Source organism: Cavia porcellus, unplaced genomic scaffold (assembly GCF_034190915.1).
Source record: "Cavia porcellus strain 051 isolate PalLab524CR breed Dunkin Hartley unplaced genomic scaffold, mCavPor4.1 scaffold_23, whole genome shotgun sequence".
In the NCBI taxonomy this organism is placed as follows: domain Eukaryota; kingdom Metazoa; phylum Chordata; class Mammalia; order Rodentia; family Caviidae; genus Cavia; species Cavia porcellus.
Window position 1 is genome coordinate 8,071,298 of NW_026947506.1, and position 21,777 is coordinate 8,093,074.

At 52.4% G+C, this 21,777-nt stretch overlaps 1 protein-coding gene across 5 annotated transcripts in view; it reads right to left on the reverse strand.

Annotated features, from left to right (window-relative positions):
* The window catches only part of Ercc6 (ERCC excision repair 6, chromatin remodeling factor), a 61,211-nt gene extending 42,483 nt beyond the window's left edge, over window positions 1–18,728 (reverse strand). For 3 of the 5 annotated variants that reach the window (XM_063233773.1, XM_013148609.3, XM_005002051.4), the window contains exons 1-5: window positions 18,163–18,296; window positions 13,696–14,142; window positions 12,050–12,170; window positions 10,266–10,377; window positions 5,898–6,645 (exon numbers count right to left, since the gene is read on the reverse strand). In XM_063233773.1, coding sequence (XP_063089843.1) covers window positions 5,898–6,645; window positions 10,266–10,377; window positions 12,050–12,170; window positions 13,696–14,123 — 1,409 coding nt within the window. In that variant the 5' untranslated portion in view covers window positions 14,124–14,142; window positions 18,163–18,296. Of the gene's footprint in view, window positions 1–5,897; window positions 6,646–10,265; window positions 10,378–12,049; window positions 12,171–13,695; window positions 14,143–17,604; window positions 17,983–18,162; window positions 18,297–18,648 lie in introns of those variants that run through there. The other 2 variants (XM_063233772.1, XM_005002052.4) reach the window with 2 other exon arrangements.
* Window positions 18,729–21,777: the final 3,049 nt, after the last annotated feature.

Consider the following 21,777-nt stretch of genomic DNA (forward strand, 5'->3'; position numbering starts at 1 on the left):
TTTCCCAGCCTAAGGTTAATAATCACCTCTTAACTTCCACATGAGGAATGCAACAATACCTAGCAGGGTAAATCTGAAACCTCTGACCTTTGAAAAAGGTCCGTGCTAAGGTGTGAAGACTTGCCTTTGCTGAGGAATAGTAACATTCTTCCCCAGTTAACAGGAAAGCAGGTGAGCAGTGATTCTAAGCACAGATGCCAAACCATCGTGAGACTTAGTAATAGACAAACTAAGTCTACAACGGCTCTGCCACCCCAAAACAGGGACAAGCGGTATCTGCTAATGTCAAACGAGTGGCCGCAATCACTTGGTCAAATGAACAGGCCCCCTACGAAACTTCAAGAAAGTCGCACACCGAGTGCTTTAAATTCAGAATTGTCCTTACCGCTGTCTGCATCGCTTTCCATTACAGTGCAAGGGCCGCCAAGCCTGGCACTATTTAAACTCGCACTGATGGGCAGGGGGGCTAACATCACACGGTTACATCATTCTTAACACAGGGAAATTTCAGTCTCTGAATCATTCTCCACTTATTGCAATCTCCATGAAAGAAATCCTACAACAGCAGCACAATGAGTACAATCTGAGTTTTAAGAATCTAGTTGGGCACCAAGCTGGGTATTTAATATAGTTTGCATTTCTGCAGTGCAATAGGTTTTCCATTTCAGACAGCTCAGAATCCCTTACAGATCAGTCTAATTTGCTAAATTGAGACACTCGGTGTTTTACTTTTCTTATTTGCCTTTTGATGGTCTATCTGGGTAGACTTAATTGGTACATCTGAGCAGATGAAATACCCTCAGTTAGCAGTCAGCTCTCACAGAGTAAATTAAGACTGATGCAGACAATTAAGCGGAGCCCAGGATGAAAGGTTTGGGCAGCGAAGGAAGCCGAATTAGTCTTCATTTGTGTCTCAGCCTTGTCATTTAAAAGAAGCCAAAGTGCCTCTAGGAAAACAACCTGTAAGACTAACCTTCTCTTTTCTCTTTAAAATACAGATTCCTAGAAAAAAAAAACACTAAGAAAATCAGAAAGAACCTCGGCTTATTTCTTAAGAAAGGAATGAACTCCTATAAAGATGACAACAACAACCTGCAAATCATTGTCCCAGATTTCTGGATAAAAGCTTGATGAAACTTTGACTACATTCTGATTTTCAGAAGTTATTTGATTTTCAGACAAGTTATCTGAGCTTTAAAAAAAAGATACAAGCAAATCCAATTGAGTTTTGCTTAAAAAGATACAAGCAAATCCAATTGAGTTTTGCTTAAGTATAACTAAAATTGCTGAATGTGACAGGAACCACCTGAGCAGGCAGGCCCGTGGCAGCAGGAAGAGGAAAAAGCTCCACGTGGCCAGGAGCGGTGGAGATGGACAGGGTGGGCACGCGGCTCCACCATGGCTCGGGTCAGAAATGGGTGCCCACGGGGTCCCCAGAGCAAAGCCTCCTGAGTGCAGGGCCGCAGACCGAGCTGCTGGGTGACCCCCTGGAGCCCTCTCCACTCCCGCCTTCCAGGGCCTCAGCAGATCACACAGGCTGTGAGTCTAAGCCCACAACCCAGGGAGGTGAAGTGTCACACTGCTGTGAGCCCCTGCACACGCCGGTGCCCTCCCACCCTGGCAGTCTTCCAAAGGCACAGGTCTCTTTCCAGCATTTATGCTACTTGGCCAGACCCCTGCCCACTGTGGCAGTGCTGACGGCCTCCCTGCCCTCAGAATCCTGTGTGTAAAACCAAAGCTCCAAACCAGGACCCCGCTCACACCTGGCCAGAGCCGGTGCTGCAGGCAGAATGGTGAGGAATCCTACTGAGCCCTAAACCGTGCGGCCTATCAAAGCGCATTCCACAGGATTTCCACAGCAGTGGAGTCCTCGGGGGGCCTTTTCAATCCAAACTTAACCCAGTAAAATGAAGTTGAAAGTGGGGCACAAGAAAACACTTTAAACACAAAAATGCATTCCAGGCAACACTCATCACACAGACTGTTTGCACCAAGCCTTGAGGCCACTTCTGTCCCCTCTCACACTGCTCTTGTCAGGTTGCCCGGATTCCCTGGTCATCTCCCCTCTCTCCAGCTCCGACAGACTCGGGCTTGGGCTCCTGGCTTGGTTTCAGGGCCCTGGAGAGGCAGCGGCTAAGTGGTGGTTCTCAGCACCACCTTGTGGTCGCACCTAGATACTGCGCCTCCCCAATCTCTCGGGGAAAGAAACACTTGCAGGGCTGTGAGCTTCAAAGCTCAGCGCCACCTCTTCACCGACTCACTCTGAAGGGCTCCGTACAGAGCTGGCACTGCAATGTGAAGATGTGTGTGCACAGGACCAAAGACCAGAGTCAGGTCCAAACGACATGCACGCGAAGGCTCAGGAGGTAATCCTGCTACAGCCTTAATTAAACACCAGGGCTGCATGCTGAAAGGCGGTCCACCAGGTCCACTTCCAGCAGGTCCACCTTGAGGGCTTCCAGGCCGCACGTCAGCAGTGTCACCTTTTACCAGGTCCCTTGGGGAGCCGGCCTCGGAACTCCACTACAGCCTACTGACCAGGGTGAGGGTGGGGGTGGGCTGTTCACCCCAGCAGCCCCTCGGCTGGCTGCAGGCTGTGTAAAGAGCAGCTCATCTCCAACCCCCACAGCTCTTGCTGAACAACAGTCTGTGACAGCCGAGACCCCGCCTCCAGGCCCACAGTGGAGCCCAGGCTTCCGTGTGCAGGACACTGGAGTGTGAGAAGCAGAGAACCCAGGCAGTGCCTGGAGTCCAGTGCAGTACCGGCTGAACGAGCTGACCCTGAGGCTCCCAGCAGGCCCTCTCCTGCCGCGCTGCACAGAGCACACGAAGGGTTTCAGAGAAACTCATACAAAAACCGAAAGGAGAGAAGTATATGAAATGGATTTATGGTGAGCTGGGGTGTAGCTTGGCCTGCATGTGCAGAGCCCTGGGTGGAATACCACAATCACCAAGACAAACAAACAAACGATCGAACTCACAAACATCTCATAGTTCCCAAAGCGACCGTGCAAGAGAACGAGCCAGGCACACTTTCTCAAAGTTCTGTCCTGCAGGCCATGTCTCTTCCCAGGCCAACAGCTCCTCTGCAGGCTCCTTTGATCCTGCGGAATCAGCTCTGCTTCCATCCATGCTCATGCTCCTTGCTAAGAAGCCCGGGCAGGCACCTGAGCAACCTCCACAGCTGGCAGGTGGAAACAGAAGCGGGAGCTTCCAGTTAGGGGCTAAATGATCAATGCCAGCCCTCCTCCCGCCAACAAGGAGACTCACCCGAGCAGTGCTGACCGGGTCGATGAGATTCCTGTTCCACTAAGTCGAGGCCGGCAATCAGCTGGTATGAATGTGGCCGAGCCTCTCCCTGATCCCTGCACCCTGGACACACACATCATCACGGGAGGTGGCACTGACCCCGAGGAAACACAAACAGTGGCCAGGTGACTGCTCCCCACAAACAGGCGCAACTGGCCAGGTGAGGCACGCACGACTCTCCATCCCCAAGTGGACAGCCCCTCTGCAGGTCACAGCCACCACACCACGTGGGGGAATGCTGCATCTCCCTTTCCTGTCAAGGATGAAGTCTGGGGGCAAATGTGGAAAGTTTTGAACCTGCACAAGGCGCACACCAACACACCTACCTGAGTCACTCAGCAGTCAAGGCCCTCACCAGAAGGAGTCCCTCCAGCCTCTCCCGACCCCTCAGTCTGAATCTACTGTTCCCTGCATGGTTAGGTCCCCCCGGGGCCCAGGCCCACTAACAGACTGTTAAGCCCCGCAGGGAAGCCGCACAGCCAGCCCAGCAGTGCGCATGCGCGTGCATGACGTGGGGGGCAGACCGGCAACAACCGGAAGTAACAAGACCTAGACACGGGGGCAGGGCCCACTGTCCTTACCCGCCCTGCTGGGGGCAGCTCAGTGTTTAGGGTGGCTCTGGCTGTCCTGGCTTCCAGTCTGGGCCAGGCCTCCCAGGCTGCTGTGTCCATGGCAGGAGGAAGTACACAGGAATTTAAAACACAGTCCCAGCAGCCCAGACTGACCTGAGGCTGTGGGTCAAATCGAACTAAAGGAGATCATGACTGCCACCGCCCCGCTGCAGAAAAGGCCACCAGGGAACTTCCTGTCCACAGCACCAGATCCCACAGGTGCCGGGTCAGTACAACCCAGCGTGATGAGAGGCCGGAAGACGGGGATGCGCGGCGTGGCGGTCACCTACTCTCACCTCCCAGAGCCACCTTCGGCATCACAAACGCTACGGCTCTACCGCGACCATCGGCACCAAACAGCTGCTAAGCTGAGCCACCCCAAGTGCCTTTCCTTCACCCGAGGAAATGCCATTATACTTCAGTCTGCAGAGACCAGCAACAAGTGACAGCTTGGAGAATGGCCGCGAGTCCTCGAGTGCTCTGACCGTGCTCCTAGGTCCTGAATGCTTCATTTTCTCCTAACATTCCCAACCCAAAGAGCACCAGAGGAGATGTAATACAAACATTTCGAGGCGGATGTCTGCAGCTTAACAGCCTTAATAACTAGCTATAAAATTTTAAGTGCTATCGTATTTTGGTAGCAATTAGAGTTATTGATATTTCTGAAATTCATTTGAGATTTTACTGTAACTTTAGTAAAAAAAATGGGTTTATGATATGGCTTTGGAAATAATAAATTGTTTTACAATTTTAAACATTATTAAGACAAACTTACTGCCATGAAATTAAACTATATCCATATTTAAAATTCAATCAAAATAAATTGCTCTTGATCAAAATACTGCTATGTTTTAAATATATTTAATATTGACCCAGTTTAATGAGAATATTATATTGCTCCTTTTATAATCAATATGTGAAGATTAAAACTTTTATTAATCTTCCATGGTAGTTAAGAAAAGGACCAACACTACTCACTGTTCAAGAGAACCAATCTTACAGACAGACATTAAGTGTGCACACTGACTAAAGTCACAGAGGAAATGACACTTAGAAGCCACTGCACTAGACCTACTGTGTAAGAGCTGGATTTAAGCCACGTGTCCTGCACTATTTTTAAACAACCCTGGCGCATCCTTCTGAGACGCTGGATCTGCACCTGGGTCCTGAGCATTTGTCAAGCACAAAGGAAACACAGCAGTGGCCTCTACTCACGTAAGGCCAGTGGGAAGCTCTGAGCAGCGCAGCACACAAGGTCTCCTCCCCACAAGAAACAGAGCACCGCTGAGGACAGGAGAAAGCCACTTCCTGTTAAATGTGTAAAGCCGGCTGTGCCCCTTTCCCCAGCCGCCTGGGGCTCCTGCAGCTACCGCACTCGACAGGCTGGGGGCGCTGCAGAGGCTGCTGTGTGTGGCCTGCCTTCCTGGCTTGCAGAACATCTGGCCATGGCGGTGGTGACATCACAGGACACACCTTCTCCGCCCTGTGACCTCCCTTAATCACAAGCTGCCAGTCACAGGGGCCAACACCAAGGTCAGTCTCCGGCACAAACTGTGAACCGGAAAACGTGCTGTGCACACCAAGTACAGTTGGAAGGTGGTGGCTACCATTCTGCAAAGGGTGATTTTCTCAGGAGAGGAAGGGGGCCTTTGAGCAAGCAAGCTTGAGTCCTCTGCAGTCACTTTCCTGCTGCAAATGCAAAACAAAAGCACAAAAATCACCCCTCCGGCAGGTGTGCGCGACAGAACCTCTGCCTGCCTGACTCTCGCTGCAGGGCCGGGCCGCCTGGCTCCCACTCTGTGCCTCTCACATTCCCCCCTCCACCTCCTCCTCCTCCAAGACATGCTCTGGTCTGAAGGCCACAGGGAGGACCTGATCGCCGGCTACTGCAGGCCATGGCTGCGGAAGTCCCAGCGTGGCACCAACGCCCTGTGTGATGTCCACACAGCGCCCAGCCGCCCAGCCCTGCAGACTGACCTCAGCCGCTGCTTGTAATGCTCTCCATCGCCATCGTCCCGGCAGCGCACCGCCTTGCGACTGGGTCCTCCTCCCTTTCCTGCGGCCTCGGCCTCGGCCTCTTCCCCGGAACTCGGCGAAAAGTCATCATCGCTGCCCTGCACCAGGGCTTTCCGCCGGCGCTTCTGGGCCCTGGGCACAGGCCTCGGCTCACAGTCCGCGCCTTCTGCGGACGGGCTGGCCCCGACCTCCTCCCCGGCTCCCTCTGCCGCCCGATCGAGCTCCAGGGGCTCCGGGGGGCAGGCCCGGGGCTCCTCACCCTCCGAGCCTCCCTTGGAGTCTCCCTCCGGGGGCCTCTTCCCCCTGGGCTGCCCCGGCCTGCCCTGGAACTGCAGCTGCAGCGCCCTCCTCTGGAGCTTCCTGAGGTGCTTCTGCAGGCGCCGGTCTGCCTGCGACAGAGCCTTGCTCCTGGGCTTCGGCTCGCTTTCCCTGGCTGGCGCGCCTGGCTCGGACTGGGCCGAGGCCGGGGCTTTCCTGGATGCTCTCCTACTGGCAGCTTGCTTCCTCCTCTCAAAAGACAGCTTGGCTTGGTCCGCCAGGTACTTCTCGAAGCCTGACGCCTCGTTGAGCATGAGCTTCCTAGGCTTCTTCTCTGTTTTCTGAGGGACCTGGGTACCGAACGGCGTCATCTGGCCGGTGCGGATGAGCTCCTCCCATGCGGTCTCCTGGGCGGGCATGAGCATGCTGCCAAGGCAGGACGGGCCTGGCTCTGAAACAGAACGGAAACGCGGACCAGCGTCAAACCTCCGGAGTACATTGGAGATGCTCGCTTAGTCAATCAACAGGAGGCAACTACCAAGAACTCGTAAATTTAGTGCACTAAAGCTTGGAGTAAATGCATGGCAGTAGTTACCATTCCATACTTAGTATACTGCTGCTCAAAAAAGTGACTTTTCAGGCACTTTTCTCCAAAAGATCACGCTGTATAAATGTGGAACTTTTACATCACCACAGAACACTTAGCCATAACCAAGAACAACGGGCTCTCTTCTGGGACAACGCATATGAAAGTGGAGATCACCATGTCCCGTGAAGTAAGCCCACAGAGAAGGATGAGCCAGCCCAATCTCTCAGGTGTGGACCCTCACAGAAACTGAGAGTCGTGTGGCAGCCACCCTTGGCTGGGCAGAGGGCGCGGGGAGGGAGAGACGGGGTCTGCCGACCAGCGGGCACTGCGCTAGGTCACCCTCAGGGCAGGAAGGCCGGTGCACATCACACAGGAGGGCAGCATGGCAACCATAAGGGATCCGGAAGAGCTCATGGAACTACCACATTAGATACATGCTCTCTGTGCATCCAAGGTGGGCCCACCACCTGCATCAGTTCCGGTCACATTCAGCTGCTTCCGTATCACCCGAGGAGGAGCCCAGAGCAGCAGCCTCCCAAGTTCCCATGCAGTCCTGAAACACGAAGGTTCAGGGGACCTCAGGGCGGGACACCAAGCAGCCGGCTAAGGTCCCTACCTGAGCCAAAAGCACAGCGTCAGCCCCGCAGTCACAGCACAGTGGTCACAGTCGCCTGTGGCTACTTCAACTTAGGTGAGCTGAAGTCGGAGGGCCACAACTGCACAGCTGTACTGCACTGCTCAACAGCTATGTGACTGACGGCTCCCACCCAGGCGACAGAGAAGTCTGCCCTCAGCGCCGAGGGCGACGGACAGCACCGGGTTGGACAGGGGAAGCGACTCGGGGAGGTGAAGTATCCCCCAGCCAGTACAAAGCGCCCGGAAATCAGTCCTCTGCCATTAGGTGAAACTGCCTCCGGCTGCACAGGTCATAATCTGTGTTCTAAAATTGGGTCTTAAATTTGGTGTGGTGGCTCACACCTGTAATCCCAGCACTCAGGAGGCTGAGGCACAAGGATCACTGCAGATTCAAAACCAGCCTGGGCTGCAAAGTGAGCTCAAGGCCAGCCTCAACTGCATAGAGAGACACTCAAAAAAATAAAATAAAATAAAATAAAATCTCCAGGTCTTGCACCACTGTCAGTTTTTCATTAAATTTGCACTAAAACATAGAACACAGAATGCACAAATTGTAAGCTCAATAAATACTCAAAAATCAGCAATAGATCAGCATCCAGCTAAGTAACCGGGATCACCAGAAAACCCAGACAGGGCGGGAGGAGTGGCGCTGGTGCTGGCGCTGCTGGGCCAGGGCCGTGCATGCTCCCATCTCTACCTGCTCCCGTTCAGCACCGGGCTGAGCAGTACACGCTGATTTGTGGCTGGCAACTGCATCCGCATTCTACGTGGCCACAGTGTGATTTCTCCGTTCCCGCGTTAATGGACGTCTGGGTGGCGTCCAGGCTTGGCTACTATGAACAGTGCTGCGAGGAACCCTCTGACGCACAGCCCTGGTGAGAAACCTGGTAACCCTCTGGCTTTGTTAAGCGTTACACGCACCACCAGAGACCCTTAAAGTGGTGCTGTTCTCAGTGCCACCCACTGAGTCCAAGTCCCAAGGGTGCAGACCCTTGCATTCTGCCCGGGCACCCGAAGGGGCAGTGGGGCCGCGTGTGACTGTGGTTCACATTTCCCGTGACTAATGGAACAAGGTGCCCTTCCAAGATCTGTTCATCTCTTGTGTAGAGAACTGCTCAAGCCTTTGACCCATTTTATTTGTCTGTCTTATACAAAGTCTTCCAGCCCTTGAACCTGTTAGACCCAGCCCTTGACTCACCCCACTCTGCAGCTACCCTTTCACTCTCCAGGCGCCGTCTTGAGGCAAACAGGAGGCTGAGGTTTTACAAGCACACTTACGCTTTTTTCCTTCAGAGATTTCCCTGTTCTGTGTAAGTCTCTGCCCACCCCAAAGTCATAAACATGTTTTCTCAGTGTTATAGTCTAACACTTTATCATCAACATTCAGATCTACTCGTACTCCTGTGCACAGCGCAGTGGGTTCCACTATGTTCTCATGTGGATTAATCCAGCGGAACTGGGTTTTTCCACGGCACTCCTGGTCACCTTTGTCACAGGTCAGGTAGGCATGTATAGCAGTTTGACCCACTGGTCAGCCCGTGTGTTCTTCGCTAAAAACACTGTTGTAGTGACAACAGCCTATGACAAATCTTGACATCTGTTCCTCTTCAAGATCACCTGCCCCAGCACTTGGAGGCCGGCCTGGGATACACAGTAAGCTCAAGGCACAGTGGCTACTCTTGACCCAATGCAGCTTTGCGCAAATTTTAAAATTAGCTTATTCATGATCTCTACCCTCAACCTACACTTCTTTTTCATGACTTTTGCCTTAAAAAAACACAAATCTGAAATTTATATTTTTCTCTGGCATTTTAAGGTAATGCCAGAAAAGTAGTACAAAGTAATGATGGTCAGAGTGTATCGAGGAACCAGGAAAGACACAGGCTCCTGGCTGTGAGGAGGCAGGGTCAACCCTGGTCAGAGGGCGACCACAGCAGCCCCAGGATGTGGGGGACCGCAGGCCTCAGACAGCTAGACAGGCGCAAATGCCCTTTCCACGGAGAGGGCACCCCAAGGCAGAAAGCCCGACCAAAGGACTAATAAATCTCGGGAGTCTGAACTTTAAAAGCATATTCAGTATTTTTTTTTCTATGACTTGTTGTTATGTTCTTCCTCAAAATTCTCTTGTGTGAGTGATCAACTCTGTGGAGCTGGAAGAAAATATTTGCTTAGAAACCTTAAACACTAAGAAGCCTTGATCTGTATTTCAAGCACCAGAGGACCACAAACCAACAATTTCTAAACATACAAACCCGTGCACACTCACACACGACCCCTGAGAAAGACTTTTAGTTCCCAGAGCTTACCATTTTCCTAAAAGCGGTTGTGTTTCCCAAACACAACTGCCCCACGTAGAAATGTGAATAGAATTGTGGCGGGCAGGCGGGTGGTTTACCCTGCCGGACTTCTCCTAAGCCACAGAATGGACGCTTTGGAGCCTGCTGCCAAGGAGCTCCACCAGGAGACGCAAGAGCAGCTCTGTGGAAGCTGACTGACCCTGCTGAGCACCCAAAACGCAATCCAATCGGGACGTCAGCTGGCTTTATCAATCTAACACCAGAAGAATGCCGAAGACTTCCAGTGTCAAATGTCACACCCAGTGTGTCATCAGCCTCCAGTGAACAGTGAAAAAGTTACTCTTCTTCCCTAAAAACTCCCTAAGACTTAAGAGGTTCGATTCTGCAGGGGATAACACACCGAGTCCATTTTGCCACTGAAGCAAAGAAATGCATTTTTTTGTTTTGTTTCGCTTTCTCAAAGCTCAGGCCAAGACTCCTTGCCCTGACCCACTGGAACCAGCACCAGCTCAAGAGCCTGGGGAAGCCCCTGCCGGCCGGCCTCCTCACCTGCATCCTCCTGCTCTAGGCTGCCGTGGTCCAGCTCCACTCTCACGGCCGCTCCCCCGAGGACGGCCTGGAGGCGCTTCTGCTTTGCTGTGATCTTCTTCAGCTGCTGCTCCTTGAGGGGCGAATGGCAGACACAGAACACAGCAAGGCAAGGATTGGCTGTTACTAAAACTGCAATCACGAGCGACGTGAAAATGAAACAGAAACCTCACGCGTTGCTATCACTATCAAGAACGTCGCTCTAGCAACGCCTCCGCACGGCGGGCATAGCACTCCCGGTGGCCGGACACCCGTGTCACAGTACTGAGCAGAGGCGGGACCCTCCCACTCGGTTCCCGGGACACACTGGATGTGCACAGTCTCTGGGCTCTCCAGCCAGTGGCTGTGGGAGCCAGCAGGCCACACAGATAGGAAGCACACACACAAATGTCGCTAAGAGTCACTCCCTTCTGATAACCCACGACACTTTCCCTGACCTTGCCAGCGCTCTGGCAGTCACACAACCTTCCAAGACAAAGGCGCTCTGCACGCCTCAGCACGCCCCCACCCGCACGCCTTGGCTCCTCTCCCTTGGCACCATCAGAACTCTGCCTCCCACGTAACCGGGCCGGGGGTACACGGCTCCTCTGCACTGGGAAAAGGCAGTTTCTGCTCCTTTAGTGGCGGAGAGCTCATCGGCAGGCACGGGATCCCTGGCACCTCATACACACAAAGTGGCAACTCCAGAAACGTGTGTGGAGCGGGGGAAACCCCGGGTGTAAAGAGGACCCGCCAGGGTCTGCAGGAGGTTTCTCCAGCCTCTCCCAGCTAAATGCCACCCTCCAGCGGTCTCTCTCTCCACACCGAGGAGTTGCTAAAGAACAAGAGGAAAGCATCGTCACGGAGAGCAGGCCCTCAGGGGGCCAAGGCTGGTCCTGTGCACTCTGGAAACCCCAGCTCGCAGAAGCCAAAGGTCAAGGTCCTGCCCACAACTCAATTCACATACTCCCACGAGCGGCTGACTGCCCCTCTGGCTTGTGGGACTCCCACGTGCTCTGGGCTGCTGGCTCTGAGCTCTGCAGGCCTTCCCCAAAGTAAGAGAAACAGGTGAGAAGATGCTAACAGTGTTGGAAGCAAAAGGAGGGCCATGCACAGGGAGTCGGGCCCCACCCCAGAAGTGGAACTCAGCGACACAGGGACGCCATCAGAACCAAAGTGATCAGAACTGTCACTCCTGTCTACTGTAGGTATGCCCAGGAAGGGGTACTCAGCTCCGAGAAACAGTTCCAAACCTCAAAAAACATCACCTTAACAGCTTTACCCTCCCTGAGTACAGCCTCAGTGTGGGAGCCAAGGTCGAGATGACGGGCCACCCTCCCAGGGGAGGGGGATGTTACCCAACCAGGATCGGCGTGGAGGCGGGCCTCGCCAACAAGAGTAAGCCGAGAAATGAGATCCGCCGGACACGGGACTGAGCACGGGTCCAGCAGGAGCCGAGCGGGGTGATGACAGGAGGACTGCAAGAGGCCCAGGGGAGAGCAGCCGCGAGCCACACGGGAGTCCCTCGAGTGGGAGGCAGGGACGCGGGCGGGCACTGCACATGTGGGCTTTTAAAACTACCCAGGAACACGGGCGGTGACCAGCAAACAGCTGACAAATAAATATATACACAAGCAACTCAAAACTTCTACTGTAGCTAAGTATACGTGCTTTCCCCTGTATAGAAGTACATATGCTGAATTATTAAGTGGGCTCAACTGGTGGCTTTTCAAAAGCGTGATACTCGGCGCACCCTTCAGAATCACCTTATTATGCTTCTGTCGCTTTACAGAATCCAGTTTCCTGTTGACGTCTCTGTTGGTGGCAGCCTGAGGGCTGAGTTGCTCAATAATTTTATCAATTTGCCTCAGAGATGTCGTACATGACCTGAAAAATAAGATAAACTGTCTGTTTTCCACGATGTTAACATTTTTATAGCACAACCTATACAGACAAAGGCTAAAAACATGTCTCTTACTTCTTATGAAATAAAAGACAAAAAAAATTAAGAACACGCATTTTACTGCTCACAAATAGGTCAGAAGTTTAAGATAACTACTGACATTTTTCTTCTCTGGCTAGTTAAATCAGTTGGCTCCCATCTGTAACGGACTCCTTCCTTCTCCAAGGAATGTCTGGGTTGCTCCTGTTGCTGAGAATCCACCGCATCCCACGGCCTCAGCCTCTTGACTTCCAGGGTCACAGGCCTGCTCCCCACTCTCCTCCCCACAGCTGCACCAGCATATTTATGTCTGCTTCATTCAAACACTGCATAGGACAGTGTACAATAAGCTGTCCTTTCATAAGAAAGAAGACACACACGGGGTTTAAAACCTGTTAGGGCAGCCTCCAAAGTCTGAAAAAGCCCTAAAGCACTTAAATATTTTCTTATACAAATCCTGTATTTGTGACAGTATTTTTTTTCTCACACAGAAGGAAGATTCATCTACGACAGCATTAAAGTTCGTGGTGTGAAGGGAAAAATAATCAACTTAAAATAAATCACTCCTCACACAGTTACAGTTTACAATTTCCAAAACACAAATTCAGTCTTCTGGACACTTCTACCGTGTGCTCCTTGTACCTTCTGTGGGTTTCAGGATAAACAAGTGCTGCCACTTCAGGCCCCAAATGTCACTGCCACACTGCGTCACCCTCCCTGAGCCCCCACAGTACTCCCCTCTGCACTGCTGTGGAGGTAGAAATACCCCGAGCCCCATGGCAAAGATGTGCTCTTAGTAGGAGGACGCTGCCCTACAGTCGGGGTCAGGTGGCGACACACAGCGCACCTGTTACTCAGCCGGAACCGTCAGCAGAAAGCACGTCCTCTACCGCCGACAGCCGCCTGTACACGGGGGCCACCAGGTCCACACGTGCACCCTGGCCACACCCGGGCCTCGGCTGCTGTCTCGCACCCACCTGACCCTGCCCAGGATAATACCCAGGAAAGGAAAAAGGAAAGAGAGAAAGTTCTTTCCTGTTATTTACAAAATACCAATCGGAAAGCTGCCCAGGGACCAAGGGACTGGATGCTCAGCTTGAGGACAGCAAGCAGGGTGGAAACTGGAGGACACAGCAAACGACATGGGGCAGCGAGTGCGCCCTGCGTCTCACTAGGAAAGCTCCCGGGGCCGGGGCGCCTGCTCTCGAGGCCGCCCGCCGAGGGGTCCATGGCCTTCCGGCACAGCCCTCTCTCCAGGACGCTACGGGAGCACCAGAGGTGCCTCGGTGAACTGGACCGAGCCCTGGGACTGTGGTGATGCTGCCCCAGGGAAGCGCTGTCCTGGCGTCCTCCGTCTCCTGAGTCGGAGCTTCTCTACACCTCCCAAGTCTCTGGAACACTGTGACTCTCTTGCCCGAATCTCCTTACATGCGTACACACAAACTCGGACAGACAAGCCGCTGCACTCACGTGAGGTCATCCAGGACCGCATGATACTCCTTCTCAGCATCTGCGAGCTGGGTGGCACGGCTGGCCTCGTGCAGGGCGCTGTCCACCTGCTGAAGCACACCCTGCTCCAGCACGGCCTGGTCATACACATCCACGCCCAGGCCCTGCAGCTCCAGGGCCTGCGCACTGGGCTCCACTGCCGGGATCTGATGTCTGTCGATGTGCAGCAGGGCCGGGCCTCTCCTCACGGCTGCTGAGGTGCAGTCCTCGGCAGAGGTGGACGGCCCACAGGCAGAGGAAGGGGAGGGCGGGCACTCCCCGGCCTCGGCGGCACCCCCATGCTCCTGCTCCTGCTCCACAGGCGCACCCTCCTCAGCTCCGACCCGCGGACTCCGCACAGGCTCCTGCTCCTGGGTCTGACAGCAGTGGGGGCTCCCCTCACTCGGCATCCTTCACAAACTGAAAGGGCTGAAAGGAAGAGGACAATCAGGCTAAGGCTCTCAGCTACATGGTCATTAGTTTCCTGTTTTATAATTAATGCGCCCACTTCACAAGCATCGGGCGATAACCTCTTTCTGCTCACAGAAGTTCAATTTTCCAATTAGTCATTTCCTAAGGGACCCAAATTACACAGCTTCTAATAATAAATAAGAAAACAGCAACCGAAACAAGAAATGCAGTGACATCAGCAAAGGACACTTGGGCAGCCATTGGAGAAGCAACAAAATGAAAGCGACCCAATCCTGAGATCCGGGGGCTGTCAAAAGGGCTGGAGGGTGCGGGGCTGCACCCCACGGTGAATCACCCGGAATAGCACAGCCTCCTCTAACACAGGGCTGGGGATGTAAGGGGAGTACTCCAGCGTGAATCTGGCGCTACAAACTGTTAGGCTGAACACCCATCCAGAGAACAGAAGCTGGGAGCCAACCAGAATCTCCATTAAGAGTCTCAGAAATGTCTATTTTGATACAGCATAACTTCTCGAACCTCACACTGGCAAGCATAACATCCAATACAGACAAGGACGAATCACATACTGTGGAGGGGGGGGCCAGTTAGCCCTTCTGGGGGCAATTTATCAACAGCCGTCAAGATGTTAAGTGCACGGGACCTCTGCCCAGCACTCCTAGCTGCAGGTACTTACTCCAGAGGGCAGCAGCACCCCACAATGTGGAGTGCTGCCTTTCCCAGCAGCCCTGTGGTCATGCACAGGGCGGACCTGCAGCTCCCCGCCAGCCCCAGTGTCACAACAGAGGATCGCACGGCATATCCCATCCTTAGAAGAGACGAACTCAAGGTGGTTTCTACTGAACGCGTACCGCTGTGGCTCCCCTGTACTGTCTCTGCTTACACACAGGTGGCCTGGAGGAAGACAGGTGCTTACTGTGGCATGTGTCAGTAGTCTCTAGCAGACATTAAGTCATTTTCTGTGGCACTGATAATAAAAGCCACGTTAATGACAGACGCTGTGGACACAGTATGAGTGCATCTGTCCTAACGTTTGTGCATCTGAGTGCACAGAACACAAAGGATCCGAAAGGTACCCACAAACTGGAAACAGTGAAAGAGGGATAAAGGAACACATCCTATCCCCCAGAACTGTCACAGCTAACAGACACATCAGAAGAATCAAGAGACAACAGCCTTGCCCTTTAGGTAACTGGCAATAAACTAAAGTTCTCTTCAGTGCCGAAACTTTATTTCTATCATACAACCACGTGATCCTTCCTCCACACTACACATTCCACTTAATGGTCTCAGCAATCTCACACCAGGGACAAAGGTCACATGGAGGACTGAGCATCGCCTTCCCCTGAGCAGCTCACTTTCTAGTGGAGCAGAAGCACTGAGGAACACAGCAGGGCAAGGAGCACAGAGAGTTGCTGGTGAACACTGCAACAACTCGGAGGTGGAACAGTGTTTGGGGCCAAAAAACACACTCTGCTCTGGAACCTTGGCCCACGGGCTAATACAAAGCAGCGCTCAGTATGTGCAGAAAGGAAGCTGGTTTCAGAGAGGAGTTCTAAAATGAAGCTTGGTCTGGGTAACCGAGTCACCAGTGAATTCAGTCATGAATATTTTAGCGTTGAAGGAAGAGGGAAGCAGGGTGTGGTGGCGCACGTCTGTAATCCTAGCTCTAGGGAGGCTGAGGCAAGAGGATCGCAGTAAGTTCAAGGCTAGCCTGGATGACATAGTGAGTTCAAAGCTAGCCTGAGCTACAAAGTGAGACACTGTCTCAAGAAACAAAAACCAACCAACCAACCAAACAAACAAACAAACACAAGAGGAAATGGGAATGCAGAGAGGAGGCCTGGCAAGGAGCCCTCAAGTCTCAGGGCTCTGTCACCACACAAACTTGAACTGAAGGGAGGGATCTGCGTAGGGCGTGGGTGCCCCACCAGGAGCAGCGGCTCCAGGGTTTCCAAGGCTCTACCTGTGTCGGTGATCTGGTAACAAGCAAAGGTTAGAATGCCGCAGGAGCAAAACCCTTCTGATTATTTTCAGGAGGAAGGCTGAGCCTGGTATCCCCTTCCAATGGAAGGCAGAACTCTGATTCGGAGCCTTTTAAGAACTGGAATTCAATACTTCTGTTGTTTTTCTTATTTGCATGCATACAAGGTTTTATTTTTAACAAATATCGATGCAGCCAAGACTACCAGTATTACAGTATAAAGACAAGGTTAGAGTAATGAAGTCTGGGGGAAATTACTAATGCTAAAAGAGAAAGAGGGAATGATCAAAAGTGGAAAGTGACAAAGCAGTTCACAAAAGGAAACCAGAAAGGGTGCACAGGGTCTGGACACTAGCAGATCACTTGTTATCTCAGTAAAAGAGATTTCAATGGAGCAACAGAGACAAAAACCAGACTGCAGTGCGTTGTGAAGTCAGCAGGAGATGACACAACTGGGAAGCCACTGGGAGTGACCTGTGCCTTTCAGGAGCTTGGCTGTGGAAGGGGGACAGCTGGAGTGACGGAGTAACAACAGGTTTGCAGGGAGGTGAGGGAGGAAGATGAGGGAGGAAGAACCAGAGAACGCCATGCCTGGAGTGGGCATGGGGAGATGACCTGCACAGAAAACTGGGCATCAGCAAGAAATCAGAGTGGAAGAGACCGGAAGGCATGACACACCTTTCTCTGGCAGTGACAGAACTGGAGATTCCTGATAAACCTAAATCTATGTAAGTACGGAGGGAAGCTGAAGTGTACCAAAGAGAAAATGTCCCACTAAGTAGGAAATCTGGGCAGTTCCTGAGTCAGGGGACAAAACCAGGATGGGGGATGGAGAACAGTGAGAGTCTAGAACAAATGTCTGTTAGTAAGAGGAAAGGAAGTGATGGGAAACAACCATGAAAGGTCCTCGAGGTTGGCCCTGCCAAAACCATGCCTGCCAACATGCCCTAATACGGAACAACTTCCTCCTCCACTAATAAGCAGACCCAGGGAAAATGTACCACTGGAGCTTTTCAGAATGGAAGTGGCAGAACAAAAGGGCCCCAAAGTGAAGAGACTCAGGGCAGCAGTTAAAGCTGAGGAAACTCCAAAGAAACCTAGCTGAAGTGACAGCTGTAGGTGGAAGGCTGAGGGGCCTCCCCGATGAAGTAACAGTCGCGGCTACAGCCACAGCAAGAATAGGTTTTAACGGGGCCACCGAGGAAACACTGCAACGGAGCAGCTAGGTGAGGCCTGAAGAGCTGGTGAATTAGCGGACGAGAACTCCTCTGCTCGTGTAAATCTTCAGAGTGTCATACAGTACACAGCCAAGCTTTGTCATCGGAGTTAAATGTCCCTTCACTATCCTCCTGCAACGCCGGGCTTCGTGGCCGGAGCAGCTGAGTGCTGGTGCGCAGCTGGCTGAGCAGGGCGAGCAGGCCGCGACCACACCGTCCGGAAAGCGCTAGCCTGCAACTCACGCCAACGCCCCGACTTACAAGGATTTTTAAGCAGGGCTACGACGGCATGGCCCGATGTGTGTCTGTTACAACAGCCCAGCTGGGCTACGCTACAGGCACAGCTGTCGATGGAACAAGGCGGCGACACCGGGAGATGCCAGAGAGAGTGACAGCTTGGAACGGGGCAGCGGAGGGGACGAGGATGCCACAGGAAACCAAGTCAGGACGCTGGGAGGGGACGGCTAAGTAGTCCTCGCGCAGTCATCTCGAGTCCGTGGCCGGCCCCCGACGTGCGCCAGCCGACTCTGTCTCCCAAACCCCCCCGGAATGCAACGCAGACTAAACAGCACCAGTCCCCACTTTCCCAGCGAGCCCCATTGACCCGGGACCCAGCGCGGCCAGCTAGCAACTCAGGTGGGCGCGTCGTGACGTCACTTCCGCACGCAGGTGCGCCCACCGGAAGTAACGCGACCAGCGCCGCCGCCGGGCTTCTTCAGGGCGGCCAGAGGTTGGGGGCGCGGGCCTGTAACCGCGCGGGAAGCCCAAGTCGGGCGAGACCCCTCCCACTCACAGCCAGCCCGGCTGCCTAACACTCACCCCAGGGAGCTTGGCTGGCCACGCGTAAATCAATTTGCGTTGGTTGCCGCCGCCGCCGTCAGCCTCCCAGGGATGCGTCGTGACAGGCTCGACGCATGCGCCCACAGGCCGCCGGAAGCTCCGCCCCCAGCCGAGCGGCGAGGCCCAAGGCGCATGCGCTGGGCTGCTGGCTGTGGTTAGAACCTAAACCTGGCCCGGCAGCTGGCGCGCAGCTGGGCTGCCCGGGCTGCCCGGGCATGTCTGGAAACCGGTGTTTCACCGTGGTGAAAAGCACCCCCCCCCCCAGTAAAGCGGTTATAAGCAATGAGATGATTTCCGACGAGAGATGAGCAGTTAGGGAGCGACCTCTACCGATGTAAAGGCTCGCAGTTCACCCCTGAGCCTGTTAAGGGGCAGGCGGGGGGCGGGGACGCTGGGGATTGCATCTATGGCCTTACGTCTGCTAGGCATGCTATTGAACTATATCCCCCTCTGTCATCTACGCACCAGAAATGCAGGTGTGGGCAACCAAGCCAGCTCGCGGATAATTCAGTTCCTTCCTACCGCAGTGGGACAGTAGGCGCGGGCGTCTCCTTAACCCTCTGGACTTCTCTGAGCAGATGAAGAGAAAAAGGAGCCTTATTTCCAATCTATCCCACACCCTTACACCTGAGGGCAGGGGATTAGGGCGTGACAAACTGGGGAAGTGGGCCTGATCTCTTAATTACAAAATCCCAAGACACCTGCGCGAAACAGTTCCCAAAGCCCTGCAGTAGAACCTATCAGACAGCGCTGTCTTCCTTCCTAGGATGAAACAGACCAGACTTCACCCTGGGGAATGGGAGGTACAAAAGGACAACACCATTGAGCTGGGCGCTACCATGTTCTCCTTCCTGGTTCTCTGCGCTCAAGCGGTAGAGTGTAACTTTTTGCCTGCTTGGCCCAAACTCACTTTGCAAGATGCTTCTTTTCATAATCGTACAATGTCTCTCTGCTTTTTGTACTTGTCCAGTTCTTTGTTCTAGATAAGTAGAGCCTAAAAGCCACCTCTGGAACGAACCAGAACCCCAGACCCTGGGAACACACCCACCAGGGCAGGGTGAAGTGTGCGCATGTCCAGTGGACCTGTACCATGCCTTGTCTGCATGAAGACATCACTGAGTGCCTCAGGTCTCAGCCGTAGGGAGGATTTTGAACCAAGTGAGAATTTTAGTTTGGAGCTTTTGAAGTAGTGTGAGGTCCACTCATAGGTTTAAAATACGAGAGAAGCTGAGCTTCCCTAAGGAAAGGAGGTGGTGGTTGTGGCAGATGGAACTGCTCAGCCTAGGAAAAGCCCAGGTCCCGGAAGTCCTTTGGAAGCAGAGGTGACTGTGGGACCTGGCAGGGAAGAGTAACTCTCTCTTCTGGAGGCCTGAAAAGAATAGTGCAAAAGAGTCTTAAAAGAGATTTAAGGGTGTGCGATAAAATCATTACTTCTGTTAGCAACCCTGCCATCAAGTAAAATGAGAATTAAGTTTTTAAAAAGAACTAATGTAGTCTGCATAGCAAAATGTAACTTTAAAAATTAGAGCTTCTTTTCCTTAGAAACAAGTGATTTTTCCAGACTTCTTCAACCCTAGGACATAAACTATGACCCCCAACTCACACACAGACACTTCTCAGCCCAGGGGAATGGATAGAATATATATGCAGATTCCTGCACCAGCAGGTCAAACTCCAGTTTCCTTTCCGTGGGGCAGAAATAAGACGAGCCTGACCACGTCTCTTGTCTCATTGGATTCCTTTATGCATTGCTGTAAAAGATTCTAATACACCTGTACACGGGCAGATGGTGATTTGAGTGACAAGGCCCTTCCATCTCAGAGCTGACCTTGACCTTGAATAAATCCTGTTTTTCTTTTTGTCAAAATAAGTGATCTCCTTTCATTTGATTAATGGTAAACAAACCTGAGTATGTGGAACTAAATGGACAGCAATGTTACAGGCAGCTGAGCTAGTTAGAAACATTATAGGCAGACAGACAGGGCTGGGCCCTCGAAGGAACTGGTGCAGAAGACCTTGAGGAGACAGATACCTCTGCTATGGGCCAGACCTCAAGACAAAAGGCAAAACAAATGCAACCACACTCTAACTATAAACATTAGGGACTGATATTCCAAATAGGTATGGACCATCTTGAGGAAGCAAGGAGCTCTTCCCAACCCCCTATAGGAAGAGTCACTGCTCTTTAAGCTTGCCCACTTGCTATGTGACTGGCTTCCTCATTTGTCCCTGATTTGGTCTATTTTACCTGAACAATTAATTAATCTTATTGGTTAGCCATAGTTTTGTGAGTTCCTATGTTTTCCTCACCTTAGATCTGTCTCACCTCGTGGTTTGGCTCTATAAGTCCCTGGAAAGGACAGAATCTTTGGCAATCCACTTGGGACCCCTTCTGTCTCTCTGTCAGACAGAAACTTTCTTTCCCTGAATAGGACCTAGATTCAATCCCTGGTGTGGATGGATAGAAAGGCATTTGGTAGGATTGTAGTTTTGATGCCTAAGATAATATTTAGGGAGAGTACCTGTATCCATCAGAAGAGACATGGTACACACAAATGGGGTGGTTTGGAAAATTAATATGTACAGAAACATGGGCAGGGTTTCAGAAAACAAGATGACACCATATATATTCCCGGGACTAGCAAAGAGCTCTTCCCAACTGTTACGAGCTGAAATGTGTCCCTCAGGTTCATGTGTCGAAGTCCTACCCCTTAGAATGTGACCATGTTTGGAGATAAGTGTACTGCAGAGGCAGGTTCACTTAGGTCCTAGAGTAGGCCTTGAGCCTGTAAGTGACTGTTGTCTTCGTGAGGAGAAAATATTTGCACATGGACGTGATGCACAGAGGAGAGACCATGGAAAAGCAGGGGGATTTTGCCTACAAGCAAAGACTGAGAGGCCTCAGAAGAGATCAGCCCTGCCGACACTCTGATCTTGGACTTCCGCCTTTCAGAACTATGGGAAAACAAATTTCTGTCGCTTAAGTCTCTCAGTCTGTGGTACTCTATTGCAGCAGCCCCAGGCAGTGGAAAGACACAGACAGGAATAGCAGGATGGAGAGAAATAAATACCTTCGCTTGCCTACAGCATTTCATTATCAAAACCACCTACCAGCTGGGGGCCCAAGGAGCCCGGTGCCAGCCCGTGTAGGTCAGCAGCCTCCATGATGCAGAGCAGAGGGGAAAGAGATGGAGCAGACTGAAAACATGCATCATCCTTCACACAACTAACTGTTAGTGTCCGTTCAGAATGCCTTTACATTGGAAGAGGCAGAAGAGCAAAATCACTATTAATTCAGTAGGGCTTTGTAAAGGAATCTTAGTTAGTTAAAAGATCTACTAACCTCCTGTCAGCCAGGTTTCCCCTAACCTCTCCAGCCTTACAGTAGTAATAAGGCCACACGAGCCGAGACAACTAAGGTTTGGTGACTGCTGTGCCCATGTGAATGCAAGGATCCCAGCTGCACTCACGGCCTCTCTGCTGTGCTCACTCAGTGCTGTGGTTTGAGTCTTAAGTTTTTCCCAAAGGCCACGCATTGAAGGCTTCATCAGTAGCCTTAGGGTGCCATTAGGAGGGGCCTAGTGGAAGGAAGTT